Source organism: Myotis nattereri (genome assembly GCF_964212035.1).
Source record: "Myotis nattereri genome assembly, chromosome: 7".
In the NCBI taxonomy this organism is placed as follows: domain Eukaryota; kingdom Metazoa; phylum Chordata; class Mammalia; order Chiroptera; family Vespertilionidae; genus Myotis; species Myotis nattereri.
In genome coordinates this window covers 6,611,902-6,626,656 of record NC_138082.1, presented here as the reverse complement: position 1 = coordinate 6,626,656, position 14,755 = coordinate 6,611,902, and the positions used below count along the sequence as shown (strand labels likewise).

Here is a 14,755-nt window from a genome sequence, read left to right as displayed (position 1 = left end):
CTCAGTCTCAGAGCCTGAGAGGAGTTCACTGGAGACCCAGTGGGGTTGGTTTTCTAATCTGGGGACAGCACAGCTCCGGGCCCGATGTCTGCCCAAGGCCCTTTGCAAGGAGAGGAGGCCTTCCCCAGTTCTCAATGTTCCCCCCAAAGAGCCAGCTGTGGGACAGCAGTGAGGGGAGCTCCCAAGGGTCTGTAAGGCTTTGGAGGGCTTTGCGGTCATGGGAGCTGATGGGCGATGTCCAAGGACATACTTCTCAGAAAATTTCAACAAGACTCATGCAAAGAGAGGAGGCACGTGGGTTAAAGATTGTTTTCAATAATGATGGACTTCATGATATGCTAAACTTTCTTGTTCAAGGAGCATTTGAGGAACAGAGCATGTATAAACACTTTAATGAAGCAACATGCAAATAAAATTGCTAGGTGAGATGCAAAACTGGTTAATATCCGAAAGGGCACGGAGCGATAACTTCTGGACTTCTCTTTTCTGCCCCACAGACATAATGTGGATCTCTGCTGGGCACAGATCTACAAGTTAGCATGTGAATCCAGAGAGACCGAGTCCTGAATTAACATTATACTAAAAAATTAATCCTTGGGTGCAGTTATCAAAACAATGCCTCGGTATGATTTTTTAAAAGGACACAGAATCATCCTTGTTGCCTCATTTACAAGTTTTACATCATTTTCCTTAAAATAGGGAATCCATAAATATCAAGTATTTGTGGATTTTTGTTTGATACTTACCCCTTGATATTGACCCATTTTGCTCTTTTTCCTAAACTTATGTTACCCATGTATGGTAATGGTTCATTCCCACGGAACTTTCGCTTTTGTCCTCTTCCCCTCTGCATCTCTCTCTCTCTCTCTCTTCACACACACACCGATCACCACAATCCACACACACCCCCATGATCACTACCACCACCACCACAACACACACACACACAATGCAGGGAACCAAAGAGAAAAACAGAATAAGAGAGCATCAGGGGACCGTTCCCCTGATAGAATACACCTATATATTGAACGCACTGCGGATACAGAGGGACAGCTGAACTCTTGAACTGCTCTGCAAAATTCAGGCGGTAAATGGGTGTGGTCAAGGCCAATCCCTTCACTGAGAATATCCAGGGAACGGCGGAAGATTTTTGCTGTTGTACTGAAACTCCCTTGCAGCAGCTGTTGCCAGCCCAAGAGGACCTGCAGCACTCCCAGTCACATCCTTGGTGGATATATTCGGGGCCCCCAAGGCACACTTTGCTGGTGTCAGCAACCAAGGCGTACGCTGTGTATCTGGACTGTGCTGATGGCGACAGCCTGTTTGTGTTCCCTCCGAGGTTTGCATAGGGACCCTTGTTAGCTATCTCTCTCTGTTATCTGTCTCCAAGACAGGAACACGCCTCTTCTGGCTCAACACGCACACACAGGAGTGAAGCCAAATTCTGCGTCCCCTCCATGATCAGTTTCGGCTTCCTCCAGCCTTGTGTTTCCCGTAACCACGGTGCCTTAACCCCCAAGAGAGTGGCTTATTTCTTCTGAGTTGATCTTACTGTTCCTCCTCATCTGGACTGCCTGTGGCGAGATGAACAGGGTCATAGCATTCTATTATTTCAGAAACATATAGCCTGGCTTTTTTTTTTTTCTGGACTGAGTTAGGTCATTACAACCAGAAAACGTGTTTGGAATTCTCTTACTAATATCTCTCCTTCGTAGTATTGGTCCATCAACCAGATCACAATTTAGTTTGCTATTAGTCTTCTTTAGTACCTCTGACGGGGGAGCAGGGGGTCCCCTCACGGGGAGCTACAGGACTCAGAACAGTAAACTGACATGGTTAAGAAAGACACGTATCCGAGAGCATTTTTCAGTTACAGGACTGTGTTCTGTGGAAGGTCAGGTTTATGTGTTTGCTTTGCTGGTGGGTTGACTGGTTGGTTTTTTCAATGTCACAACAAATATGTTTTCAGATTGTTGTAAAGGGAAAAATCCAACCAAAAATATAACCTACCGGTAATGCTTTATGTGGTTCTGCACTCTCAGAACAGGTAGCCATTGTGTTACCACTCTGTAATTAATCCCACGGGAGCTCTCATTCATTGATCAGACTTAAGTTAAATTCAGCAAACTTTTATTGAGTGCATGCTACATGGTATAGGTAGAGCCTGCCTATAAGGAATTTGGAGTTTAATGGCCATGAAGAAACACACTCAGCCAACAGCAACACTGGCCAGCATGGTATTGTTGCCTTAATAAAGGTACGCTAGTCCTGGTCGTGAAAACATTGACCCCTCACGTTCTGGCTAGGTACCATGGAGAAGGTAGCTAAATGCCCTTGGAAATCATCTGGCTCAACCCTTTCACTTTAAAGATAAATGTATCTGATCCTTTACTAGAGTAATCTATATTTGTTGTAGAAAGTTTAGAACATGTAGAAAGGTGGAAACAAATCAAACACCAAAGCCTACCACCCCAAAATAATCATCATTAACCTTTTGATATATTTCCTTCGTCTCTTCACATATTTTACTTTTCACATATAGAAGATAATATTAAATATGTAATTTTGTACATTGATTTCCCCCCATACAATATTATGGAAATTAAGAACTCTCGGTAAATATATTTTAATTTAAATAATGTTCCATTATTTGATCGACCATAATTTAGGCATTCTTCTACTATTTAGGTTGTTGTACACTATTTTACTATGAAATGCTTTAGGCTTGGAAGTTTCTCAGGATAGAATCTCTGAAGTAGGTTTATAGGTCAAAGTATATGAACATTTAAAAAATATTTTTTTGATATTTTAGAGAGAGAGGAAGGGAGAGGGAGAAACATCTATCAGCTGCCTCCTGCACACCCTCCTGGGGATCGAGCCTGCAACCTGTGCGTGTGCCCTGATGGGGGATTGAACCAGCAACCTTTTGGTGCACAGGATGAGGCCCAACCAACTGAGCCACACCGGCCAGGGCTAACGTGTATGAACACTCAAGGCTCTTGCATGATAGTTTTTAAACACTATGCATTTTATAGCGTGCATTCGGCTTTATCTACAAAGCAGGTTTCATGCGTCGTCCTCATACAGACCGCGGGCTTTTCTGCCTTTTAATTGGCACGGAAATTACTGGGACCTGAGTGCACTCTGGAGGGCGGAGATAAGCAGAGCAATCAAAACCAGCTCCCGGGAAGAAACGGAAACCAGTCTCGCCAGGCTCCCAGGAGCGCCCTCCTCAATTCCTGTTATCTCCCTTTAGAGTTGCATGGACCCTGATTTGCACAAGCGTAGAGAGGTCATGGTTCCTTACCTTTAGAATTGTGGGGGGAGGCAGAAATTAGATTAGGTTCAGACATTTCTAGAAACCACGGAGTTTCTGGCAATGGCTGTTAATAACAATTTCAAGCAAGACAGCTTCTCCTAATAGCTGTGAACGGATGTGAGCAGAGCCAGGCGCACCCGCAGAAAGCCACCACCGTGACTGCTGAGGCCCCCAGAGAAGGCCGGGGTCCCCTGAGGCCCAGTGTGGCCTGGGACATCCTAGCAATCCTGAGGCTGAAAGGCCGGTGGGACCCCCTGAGCTCTGTCCCAGGCCCTGCATGGAGCGTAGTGACACAGGCTGGGTGGTCTGAACCGTCTGTAGGCCCCGCCCCGCACCCCCTCTGGGCTGAGCTGAGCCAGGTCTCAGCACAGGTGACTCAGGCGTGGCCTTGAGGTTGCCCACACAGCCTTTCATTCTCAAGCACAGACATTTAAGGTTGAATTTCTCAGGCACAGAATGTGAGGTAGAATTTCTTACAGAGGTGCCAGCTCTGCAAGGGCTTTGGCCTGCTCCCAACCCTCAACAGACTTGAAGACTTACACACATCCTCCTAGTCCTCACGCCGAAAGAGAAGTAAATCCATTTAAAAAATATGTTTTATTGATTTCAAAGAGGAAGGGAGAGGGAGAGAGAGAGAGAGACATCAATGATGAGAGAGGATCATTGATTGGCTGCCTCCTGCGACCCCCACACTGGGGATCAAGCCCACAACCTGGGCATGTGCCCTGACCAGGAATCCAACCGTGGCCTCCTGGTTCCTAGGTCAATGCTCAACCACTGAGCCACGCTGGCTGGGCAATAAATCCATTTTTAAACCTTTTCTCAGAGCACCTTCTTCTCACGGTCCTGGGGGTACTGTTGGATTGGTTTTCTAGCTCCTCTCTCTCCTCACTTACAAGTCAGAGTCTAACCATAGCCACCGAGAGAGAAACTACCTCACAGACGCGCTGGCTACATGCTTGTTTTTACTGTCAGAGCCACGCTTGCTTTCTGCTTTCCTAAATAGCACATAGAAAAACTAGTTTAAATCAGCTTTAAGTCTCTTGGGATCCCTGCATTTTTCTTGCCGTGTTTTCAAATAGCCAGTCATAATCTCTACTATTTGGAAAGCTTGGGTTCCTAGTTCAATATTTATGTTTCCTCACAGTTTTGGACAAGATTACTGTGTTGTTTTTTTAACCCAGCGGCCATTGGATTACCATTGAGTTTATATTTATCCTTGATTTTGTTATCACAGATTCATTTTGTAGAGAAAGCCCTAAACTTGGCCTTCTATTACCTTTTATTTTTAAAAAATTTTTTTCACTTGTCAATCCTCACCCAAGGATATTTTTTCATTGATTTTTAGAGAAAGTAGAAGGGAAGGGGAGAGACAGAGAGAGAGAAACATCAATGTGAGAGAGACACATGGATTGGTTGCCTCCCACAGGAGCCCCAACCAAGGCCCGGGATGGAGCCTGCACCCCAGGTACGTGCCCTTGACTGGAACCGAACCCGAGACCCTTCAGTCTGCAGGCTGGCACTCTGTCCACTGAGACAAACCGGCTAGAGTACCTTTGCTGCTTTTAAATCTAAGACAGGGGTCCTCAAACTACGGCCCGTGGGCCACATGCAAATACAAATATTGCATTTGTTCCCGTTTTGTTTTTTTTACTTCAAAATAAGATATGTGCAGTGTGCATAGGAATTTGTTCATAGTTTTTTTTAACACTATAGTCCGGCCCTCCAACCGTCTGAGGGACAGTGAACTGGCCCCCTGTTTAAAAAGTTTAAGGACCCCTGATCTAAGACCTTGAGATGTTCTCTGTGTGAGCCCACGAGCCCTGAAGAAACACCCTCCAGATTCAGAAAACGTCCTATCAATTGTTAAAGTCTCAAATGCAATCCTTTCCTCAGGCCCCAGAATTACAGAGCATCCCAGCCTCCCCCTCCACAATGCCCTCCCCCTCCCCCACTGAACCAGGGAATTCCTGTTTCACAAATAAGGCCCTTCAAAGGTCTGCTTGCTCCCACCCTGGCTGCTTTCTCTCAATGGCCAAGTCAGGGGCCCATCATTATCTGCCAGGAGGGGGGCTGGAAATGGCTTTAATCCCAGCCCTTCTGGTGTTTCACCCAAGAAGGCTAGGTTATAGGAGGAGGGTGTGCAGGAAGAGGTGGGGTCAGGCAGTGCTACACTCTTCACATAAGCTTCATAAATAATTGCTCAATTGAGAAAAGGAGCAATTCTGGGATTTGGGAGATGACAAGGAGTAAGATGAAGTAGCCCAGATAAAGGCTTTAGGAAAGCAGCCATTTTAACGGATTGTTTAGGCAGAGGGCCAAGTCGATCTTCGAAATGAGTGCACATTTTTATTGTGTCGGTAGCAGCCCGTGATGCCACGCTGGAGGTGTACGTTAGAGTTGTCCATTGCACCCTCTGGACTATACATTCCTTGTGGTCAGGGACCATTTTAGAACTGATAATAGTGCCTAGCAGAGTGCTCAATAATTACTGAATGAGTGAGTGAGTGAGGGCGAATGAAATTCTTAAATACACACACTACCTTTCCCTTCCTTCGCCTCTTCAGCGGCCATGTATGTTCTCTGCACAGCTGAATCCCGATGCCTACCCCAGAGTCCTGCACAGGGATTCTCGGCAAATATTGGGCGACTGGTTGCCATAGAACATCACACGCTTTTTGTATGATCAAAGTATGTGTGTGGAAAGTCATGCCCCATAACCAATCTTCCGGGAACATGCCTGAGTTGAGGCTATGAACAGTGTATTGTCTTCTTGCCTCTTCGTGTGGGTGAGAAGGTGGAAATGATTCTGTGTTCCTTTGATTACAAGTTCATTCCAGGACCGGATCTGGAGTTGGGCGGCGCGGTCAATTCCAGGAAGTCCTGCAGGTGATAATGCTGCAAAACAAAGCAAAAGAACAGCTGTTTTCTAGCCTTTGTGAGCACTTAAAGCTACTTTTATTTCCACTCTGTGAGGCAGATTGGTTTTAAAGTTATTTGCTTTGAAGTTAAAATTAAATTATTCTCATTATTCTAACATACCTTAGATTGTTTAAGTTCCATATTCTATTCTCACACGAATAAAAGCAAACATAAAATGTCTCTTACCTCCGCTATTTCTATTTGTGCTGTATTATTTGTGATATTGAAATTGTGTGCTTTTAGATGGAACGGTTTTACACTGTTATTTGATCTACGAAAGAATCCAAACATTGTTTCCCACGTGCACTGACTGGAAAAGAATTCTGGGCTATCTGGGGGTCTGTGGACATCATTTGTTAAATGAAAAGGAAGGTTAATCGCTTTTTTTTTTTCCAAATAGAAAGAGCTTTAGTGTTTTTCTGATTATGAAAACTACACAGTCACTGCAAAAAGAGATCAGGAAAAATAAAAAAAGAAAGTAAAAACCCTATATAATTCCGCGTTCAGGTTATTGTGCTATTCATTGTAGGGTATGTATGTCTAGGCTTTTTCTCTGCATATATAGTCATGCCAGTGCAATTTTTTAAAAATTGAAGATGGTATAATTCCACAGATATGGTTTTAAAATGTGTTTCTCCCCCTTGACAACTTTGAGATTTTCAGGGAGAAAAACGGGGAACGTGAACTTTAGGAAGTTTTGCTTTCTTCGCACCCCCATTAACACAGCTTGTATAACAATCTGCATTACTCTTTGAGTCAGTCAGGATTCAGTCGAAGGACACAGAAACCATGCTAGCTATTTTAAGCAGAAAAAGGTTTGTTTTTTAAAGATGGGTGTTGTTTACGGGATTGTTGGGAGGTCCAGAAGAGGGGACCTTTCTAGGCTGTTCCTCCAGAAATAGGTCTGAACTGGAGCACTCGGTGGCCAGGGCAGCTGCCCCTTCCCTATGACCAGGAGACAGGTAGCAGAGAGCAGCCAGCGGAGGGCTGCCCGTGGCCCCGGACCCCAGCTGACAGTCACTGCCGTTGCTATTGGCCCCAGAGCCACACGCATCTGCTTGGCCCGCACCATCCTTCCTGCTCTGTGAACTCACCGTGTGCACCTCCACTTGGTGCATTTGCACTGACTCCTCCCTCCTCCCAGACACGCTGCTGCCACACCTTCACTTGCTGTAATTCTGTTCATTCAGGTCTCACTTTAACTGAGACCTCCTTGGAGGGGCCTTGCCTGGCCATCAGCTGTAAAGTCGCTTCCCGGTCACTCGATCTCGTCGCACTGATGTATTTTCATCACAGCGTTGATCAACGCCAGATGCCTTTCATTTGTGAATGTGCTCGTCTGCTTTCCTTCTCTGTACTGGGAGCTCCATGGGAACAGGAGCTTCGTGTCTTTTGCAGCCCTTTCTCCAGTGAATGTGTGTTTGATGACGGAATGAACTAAGCGTTGCAGTTTTTTCATCGTTACCATCTGGCGGGTGAAGCGTGGGCTTCCCATGAATGACTTCTCCGGGTTGGTGAGGCCGAGCATCTTTGAAAACAGGAAGCCTTTCTTGTATACAAACGCTGAGATGATCTAGAGCAGTGGTTCCCAATGTGGGGCACACGCCCACAGGGTGGCAATTTGGTTTTTTAAGGGGGGCAATTTGAGTGAATTTTTGGCATTTCTTATGGTCCTAGGGCAGTGATGGCGAACCTATGACACGCATGTCAGAGGTGACATGCAAACTCATTTTTTTGGTTGATTTTTCTTTGTTAAATGGCATTTAAATACATAAAATAAATATAAAAAATATTAGTCTTTGTTTTACTATGGTTGCAAATACCAAACAATTTCTCTATGTGACACGGCACCAGAGTTAAGTTAGGGTTTTTCAAAATGCTGACACGCCGAGCTCAAAAGGTTCGCCATCACTGTCCTAGGGGCCTCTTATAGCATATCCTCCTATATAATAAAAGGCTAATATGCAAATTGTCCCCTAACCAGGAGTTCGACCAGGGGGTGGGGCCGGCCAGCCAACTGCCTGCAGCCTCTCTCCCCAGCCAGCCTGGCCCAATCGGCCCCTATCAGGGCGGGCTGGCCAGACCCCACCCGTGCATGAATTCGTGCACCGGGCCTCTAGTATAAATATATATTGTGATATATTTATGCATTTCAGTTCTCTATTACATGTTTTGAAATTTTATTTGCTTTTTTCATATCGCTTCATATTATTATTATTTTTTAACAATTCCTTAATGATTTCTTCCTCTGTACTTCAACTGTCCTTTCATTCTTTTATTTTTCTCTTTCATGGATGCCATGTTCTTTGGAAGCTTGTTTAGACCAAGTTAATGGCCTCTTAGGAGTTCACTTCTTGAAAAATAAGAATTATTTGTCATGCACAGGGGGTGGGGGGCATCAGGATTTTAGAGACGCTTAGGTGGGGCGTGGCCAAAAATAGGTTGGGAACCCCTGTTGTAGAGGTTGAAACCCTCAGCGTCTTTGTTGGACGCACTATATCAGGTTCCTTACATTGCTGATAAGTTGCACTATGTCTTCAGTTCCTGACACCTCCTTCCTCACTTGTGCTCCCACTAGTACCCATGAAGTCAGACTCCTTTCGTGGACTGCACTGACGTCCTGTCGTTTTCCTTCCTCTCCACAGCTTTTGGAAAGAACCAACGGTGGTTTTGAAGAATCAGATCCGGGTGCTACCAAGAGTCCACTCCACTTGGCTGTAAGTGAGATCCTGTGGGCAACTTCGCTTGTTACAGGAAGAACCAAAGCGTTCCTAAAACGAGGCTGCTCTGACAATGAGAGCACAGGCATGCAGAAAGAGCTGACAACGAAAACAGTGCCTGGGCAAAGGCTCAGGCACATCCATTGACACCCACCTCACCACCCTCAGTCACACCCACCAACACACCCACTGACATATGCACACACACTCTGAATCCAGTGAAATCAGGTTAAAATGTGCATAAGTCTTTGTTCCTGGAGATGGATTTGGAATGGAAAATGTGGGTAGGTAGTGGGATGCTTACATGTAAAAAATTCACACCAGTTGGCTTTTGGTATCGGTTGCTCTAAAGGTTGCTCCCTGAAATCTCTGCCCAACCGTCGGCTGTGCCTGGGGAAGCTACCCCAATGCCGAGGGTTCACAGACAGCACTAGCCACCCCCAGAGAGGCCTGTTGGAAAGGGTACCTCAGGTGGAACCCTGATGCCCTTTGAAAGCGGGTTTGAGTGCACCGCCAAGCCTCCTTCTGATCTGAGAAGAGACTTCTCAGCTTCTAGAAATTCTGTCATCTCTCATTCATTCTTAAAAAGTGATTGTTCAGTGTTTTTTTTGCGTGCCTGGTGCTCTGCTAAGCTCTATGGGTTTCCAGTCCTGGAAAGACAGGGTGGGCTTTGGGAGTGAGGAAGTGCATGCAGAGAGGGGTCCCAGCTGCCAGTTTCCTCACTAGTAGCTCACCTGGACCTGGTTTCCCTCCTGTAAATGAAAAGGGGTGAGTTAGTTAAGGATCCCCAAACCCTTTCCAATTTGTTCATTAATTTGTTGTATGAGCTTAGCTAAGTATCTAACCTCTTGTGCCTCAGTTTCTCCACCCACCACATGTGGAGAACAGCAGTACCTCTATCCCAGGGCCATTGAGGGAATGACATGAGCTAAGTAAAGCAGTGAGAACAGTGCCTGGCGCCTGTGTGCAACCAGCAGTGTCATCCTCCCCACGATTAACATGATGTTGGTCTTTCATTGACATGTGCCAACTGTGTCTGTAGCAAGCACTGTCCCAGGAGCTGGAGCTGTTGCCGTAAGCAAAGCCCGGGCTCTGTCCTGGTACTTTCCAGTCCAGTCCAGGCAAGTGACTGTGTGGCAGGGCGGAGGGTGATAGGTGCTGCGTGTGCCCCACAGAGATCGGCGAGAGGGGGTGGAGGTGGCCGGGGAGCTGTTACATAGCGCAGAACCTCCCTCCTGCACGGGCACCAGGGCTGCCCACGTGGCTGGCTGACACCTGAGTGTTCTAGGCAGAAGCACAAAGGTGAGGGCACACTTGGCAAGTTACCGGAAGAGCCAGAAAACCACTGTGGCAGGGAGAGTGTGGCGTGGGGAGGGGACAAGGCCTGACATGTTGCCGGGGGGCAGGGAGCCGCACAGGTCAGAGGGCCTCATGCTCTTGGAAGAACTGTGACTTTTCCTTTGAGCAAAATAGGAAGCCCTTTGGAGGAGTCTGAGGAGACAGATGAAGTGATGTTACTTTTGTTTTAAAAGTGTGTGGAGTTGAAACTGTAAGGTAGACAAAGCAGAAGGTAGACAACCGGGCAAGCAGGGATGAGGATGCCTTTGGCCGTGGTGATATCAGTAGGTTAATCCTAAAACATTTTAGTCATGCCCTTGAAATGCAAACCGTTTAAAAATATATTATTTGCTTTGCCCTGGCTGGTTTGGCTCAATGGATAGATCGTCAGCCTGCGGACTGGAGGGTCCCAGGTTCCATTCCGATCGAGGGTGCGTGCCCGGGTGGGGAGCTTGCGGGAAGCAGCCGATCAATGATTCTCTCTCATCATTGATGTTTCTCTCTCTCTCCCTCTCCCTTCCTCTCTGAAATCAATAAAAATGAAAAATATTTAAAAAATAATAAAAACAAATAAAAATGTATTATTTGCTTCAAGGACTCCCCAAGGATGCCATCTGCCTGTCCAGGGGCCTCTGAGGCAATTCACTGGATAAAACCCCAGGGCATTCGCTTCTTAGGTGGAAGCAGATGCCCTCCAACCTGCTGGCCACAGGACACCTGACCCATCTGGTTACCATTTCCTGCCTGAATGATCCAAGCCTCCAGGGTGACAAGCCAGGGAGTTCATGGGCATTTTCAGCCACTTGAAAAAATTAAATCAGGAAGCAGGGCTATGCAAATGAGGGCTCCCGCTGCCCAGAGGTCCAGCTGGACCCATGGCCGCGTGGATTCTGTGAGGACCCCCAACTTCTTCCTCCTCGGTGTCCTCAGTTCCCATCGAAAAAGTTCAAAGAAATTAATCATGTTCTAAAAATATGTGTTACCTACCGAGATTTAAGGAATTTCGTGAAACAGACTTAAAATGTTTGTTCCCTGCGGCAAAGGCTTACGCTGGGTTGTCTGTTGAAAGCCAGCACACTACGTGCCTTTTGAACCAGCGTGTTTGTTCTTTTGTGAGTTGCTTCCTCCTTTAGTTATTTCAGAAATTATTTGTGGAATTACCTACTGACCGCCTGGTGGAAGATGATGGGAATAGTAAGGAGAATAGGACACTTTTCATCGCGTACTGCTGACTACCGAGTCCCTTTCAGAGAGCTTAAAGCTTTGTTGTCCGCTCTTTCAATAGACCCCGGAAGCCATATAATTGTCTCAAGACTGAATCATGCATTAACCATCAAAGAGAATCCCATAGGGCTAAGCTCTGAAGTGTGAAGATAAATGAACGTTCTGGTCTAGTCCGAGTTACCTTTATTACTCCCCTCCTGTTGCCTGTGACGTTAGCACGTCACCGTGTCTCTTCAGTTCTGGATTGTAATGCAGATGTATGCTAAAATGCAGGAGCTGGAAACAGGGCCAGCGATTTCCAACTTATGGCACGCACAACTAATCACTAGAATTCTGCAGCACACCAAAAGATGTATTTTTGGGCTCTGTATTTGTTATGGCCTAACAACAACAACAAAAAATAGGTATATGTTTGATTGATTCACACCGGATGGCTCTTGTGTTTACTGTTGTCATTTTTTTATCTGACAATCTAAGGGAAAAGAGGTCAGTGCCCCTGACTAAGCCATCAGGTAGTGCATGTTTTAACCACTCTTGCCGTGGCACACCGGTTGAAAATTGCTGAACTAGACTAAAGGCAAAAACCAGGATTCTATAGGTAAATCCGGACTTACAACCATCCTGTCTTTAAGGGACGTTTCAAGCTCCTGGTATCGAAGGAAGTATGGGATGGGATTCTGAGGCTTCTCTAACTGCCAGCAGGGTTCGCTCCGTTTTATTTTGACATTAAGCCTCTTTAGCTTGGACACATGCTAATGGGTTTAGTCATTGCTGTGAGGTTTAAAGGGCCTCTTGGAGGAGGTGAGTTCGTACGTCAGCACCCAGCTTGTGTGCCTGTGGTGCCCCTGCGATGCCTCCACACCGGCTGCCTTCCTGAGTCCGTCTCTGTGTCTTCTCTAGTAAATCTAACATGTTTGCTGTCATGCTTCATAGATATGCATGTGCTTTGTAAGTCGCCGGTTCTATTTTCTGAGGCTGTCATACTGACAGACGTGAACATGTTCGCTGTTTTTGTCGCAATAGGAATGGGCCCGGAAGGTCCACCATTTGCAAATGGCAACTAGATCCTCCTGTTACCCACTGGAGTCCTTTCCCCGGGTGTGACGTCAGGATGTCCACACGAGCAGAATCAGTTGCTGCCATTACAATTTAAATGTTTTTATTGATTTCAGAGAGGAAGAGAGAGGGAGGGGGGGAGAGAGAGAGAAACATCAATGATGAGAGAGAATCGCTGGTCAGTTGCCCCCTGCACGCCCCACACTGGGGATCAAGCCCCCCAACCCAGGCATGTGCCCTGACCAGGAATCTAACCTCCTAGTTCACAGGTTGACGCTCAACCACTGAGCCACGCAGTTGGCTGGGCCCTGCCATTACAATCTATTTATTTATTTTAATTTAAATTCTTTATTGTTTTAAAGTATTACGTAAGTCTCCTTCCCCCCCCCCCCCATTGACCTCTCCCTGGCCGCCCCCACACCCCAGCATGTGCCCTCACCTACCTCACCACGCCCCCCCCCCCCCCCCCCCCCCGTCTGTGTCCATTGGATTTGCTCACATGCATGCATACGAGTCCTTCGGTGGATCTCTTACCCCCTCACCCATTACAGTGTAAAGTGAGAGGAAGTGTTATGCAAAGTCAGTTTTCAAATAAGCCACAGACTCCAGCCCTGGGTGAGACGGTTGGATTTACACCCTGATGTCAATGCTTCTGTTACCACATCTGCTTAGAGTCACCTCTAACCTGAGTCAGTGGTGGCAGAGACCAGGTGATAGGTACATGGAAATCCATCACACCAGCCTATCTTCTTGGCATAAGTTGGAATTGTCCTGTAATAAAAAGCTAAAGAAACAAAGCCATTGGCCCTGTGGCGCCCATTCCATGGCAGCTCATGCCAAGGCCCCAGCCGGGGCTCGGGGTCCATGTACTCTGAGTCCCAGCTCCCCATGCGAGGCCGTGTGACCGCAGGCGGCTTGGCCCATCTCCCTGTCCTTCCATGTCCTCGTGGGTCAAGTGGGGATCACGATAGCATTCAGACCATGGGTGGCCGTGACAGTTACAGGAGGCGCTGCCTGGCTCAGAGCAAAGGCTCAGTCCAGGTGTCGCTTCAGAGTTGATTTTAGACTGAAGGCCCGGGAGCCTCTGCAGTTACGGTTTGCACAGCAAGTCCAGATCCTCAAGGTGGGGCAGGGATTCGGTTCTCCGTCTCAAGAAAGGCCGCGTGCGGTGTAGGAGCGACGGCCTGGACGTCCCCGAGCGCAAACCTTGCTTCATCGCTGGTTCGGGCACTTCCCCCGACGCCAGGCCTTCCAGGGAGGAGTGTAGTTTCTGGTCCGATGCTGTTAATCAGCTCTCCGCGCCGGAACACGCAGAGACAAAAGTATTTTGTCTGAAAGTCACTTCAGTGGAATTACTGGGGGGAAATGATGAGACGTTGCCTGAAAGCCTAGGTTTTCGTGGTCTCAGATTTGGGGTTTCAAATCCCAACTCTGACATGTACTAGCTAAGTGCTGTTGAGTCAGTGAACGTTGCTGGTTTCATTGTTTGTTTTATTCATCTATAAAAAGGATGCTTGCAGCGATTAAATGAGAGGCTATAGCTGGAGTGCTCAGCACACTGCCTTCAATAGTGCTATTTAAAAAACATATTCCACCCTGGCCGGTTCGGTTCATTGGGTAGAGCGTCAGCCTGTGGACTGAAGGGTCCCGGGTTAGATTCCAGTCAGGGTCACATGCCTGGGTTGCAGGCTTGATCCCCAGTGGGGGGCATGCAGGAGGCAGCCAATCGATGATTCTCTCACATCAGTGATTATTTCCTTCTCTCTCCCTCTCCCTTCCTCTCTGAAATCAATAAAAATATATTCAAAAAAATACTCAGAGGAAACAATTTAAATAATTTTTAAAAAGATAAGGTGAAAAATGTCCAGATGTTCATTACTTTACTTTTCGTTTCTAGAAGTTCACAGTTTCTCTCCTAATCTTCTAAAATTTGCTATAACTATAGAAGTATACATATAAAGACGTGTATATATCTGGATATATTTGCTTTTTTGTATAAATGAGGTCATGCTCTATGCAGTGTTTGCAACTTAATATTTTTTTTTTATTTGATAGGTTTTGTCAAATTGCTCTCCACAAATGTCACACCAATCTATATTCCCGCCAACAGAGTATAAGATTGCTTTTTCCACCGCTCTTAACTAATACAGGACATGACCAAACTTAATCATTGCCA

The 14,755-nt window shown here is 46.5% G+C and overlaps 1 protein-coding gene across 1 annotated transcript in view; it reads left to right on the top strand.

The window, feature by feature from the left end:
• The window catches only part of ANKRD44 (ankyrin repeat domain 44), a 221,194-nt gene that overhangs the window by 182,628 nt on the left and 23,811 nt on the right, over positions 1-14,755 (top strand). The window contains exon 17 of the mRNA XM_081095598.1: positions 8,887-8,958. Within this exon, the coding sequence (XP_080951724.1) occupies positions 8,887-8,958 (72 nt within the window). The remainder of the gene's footprint in view (positions 1-8,886; positions 8,959-14,755) is intronic.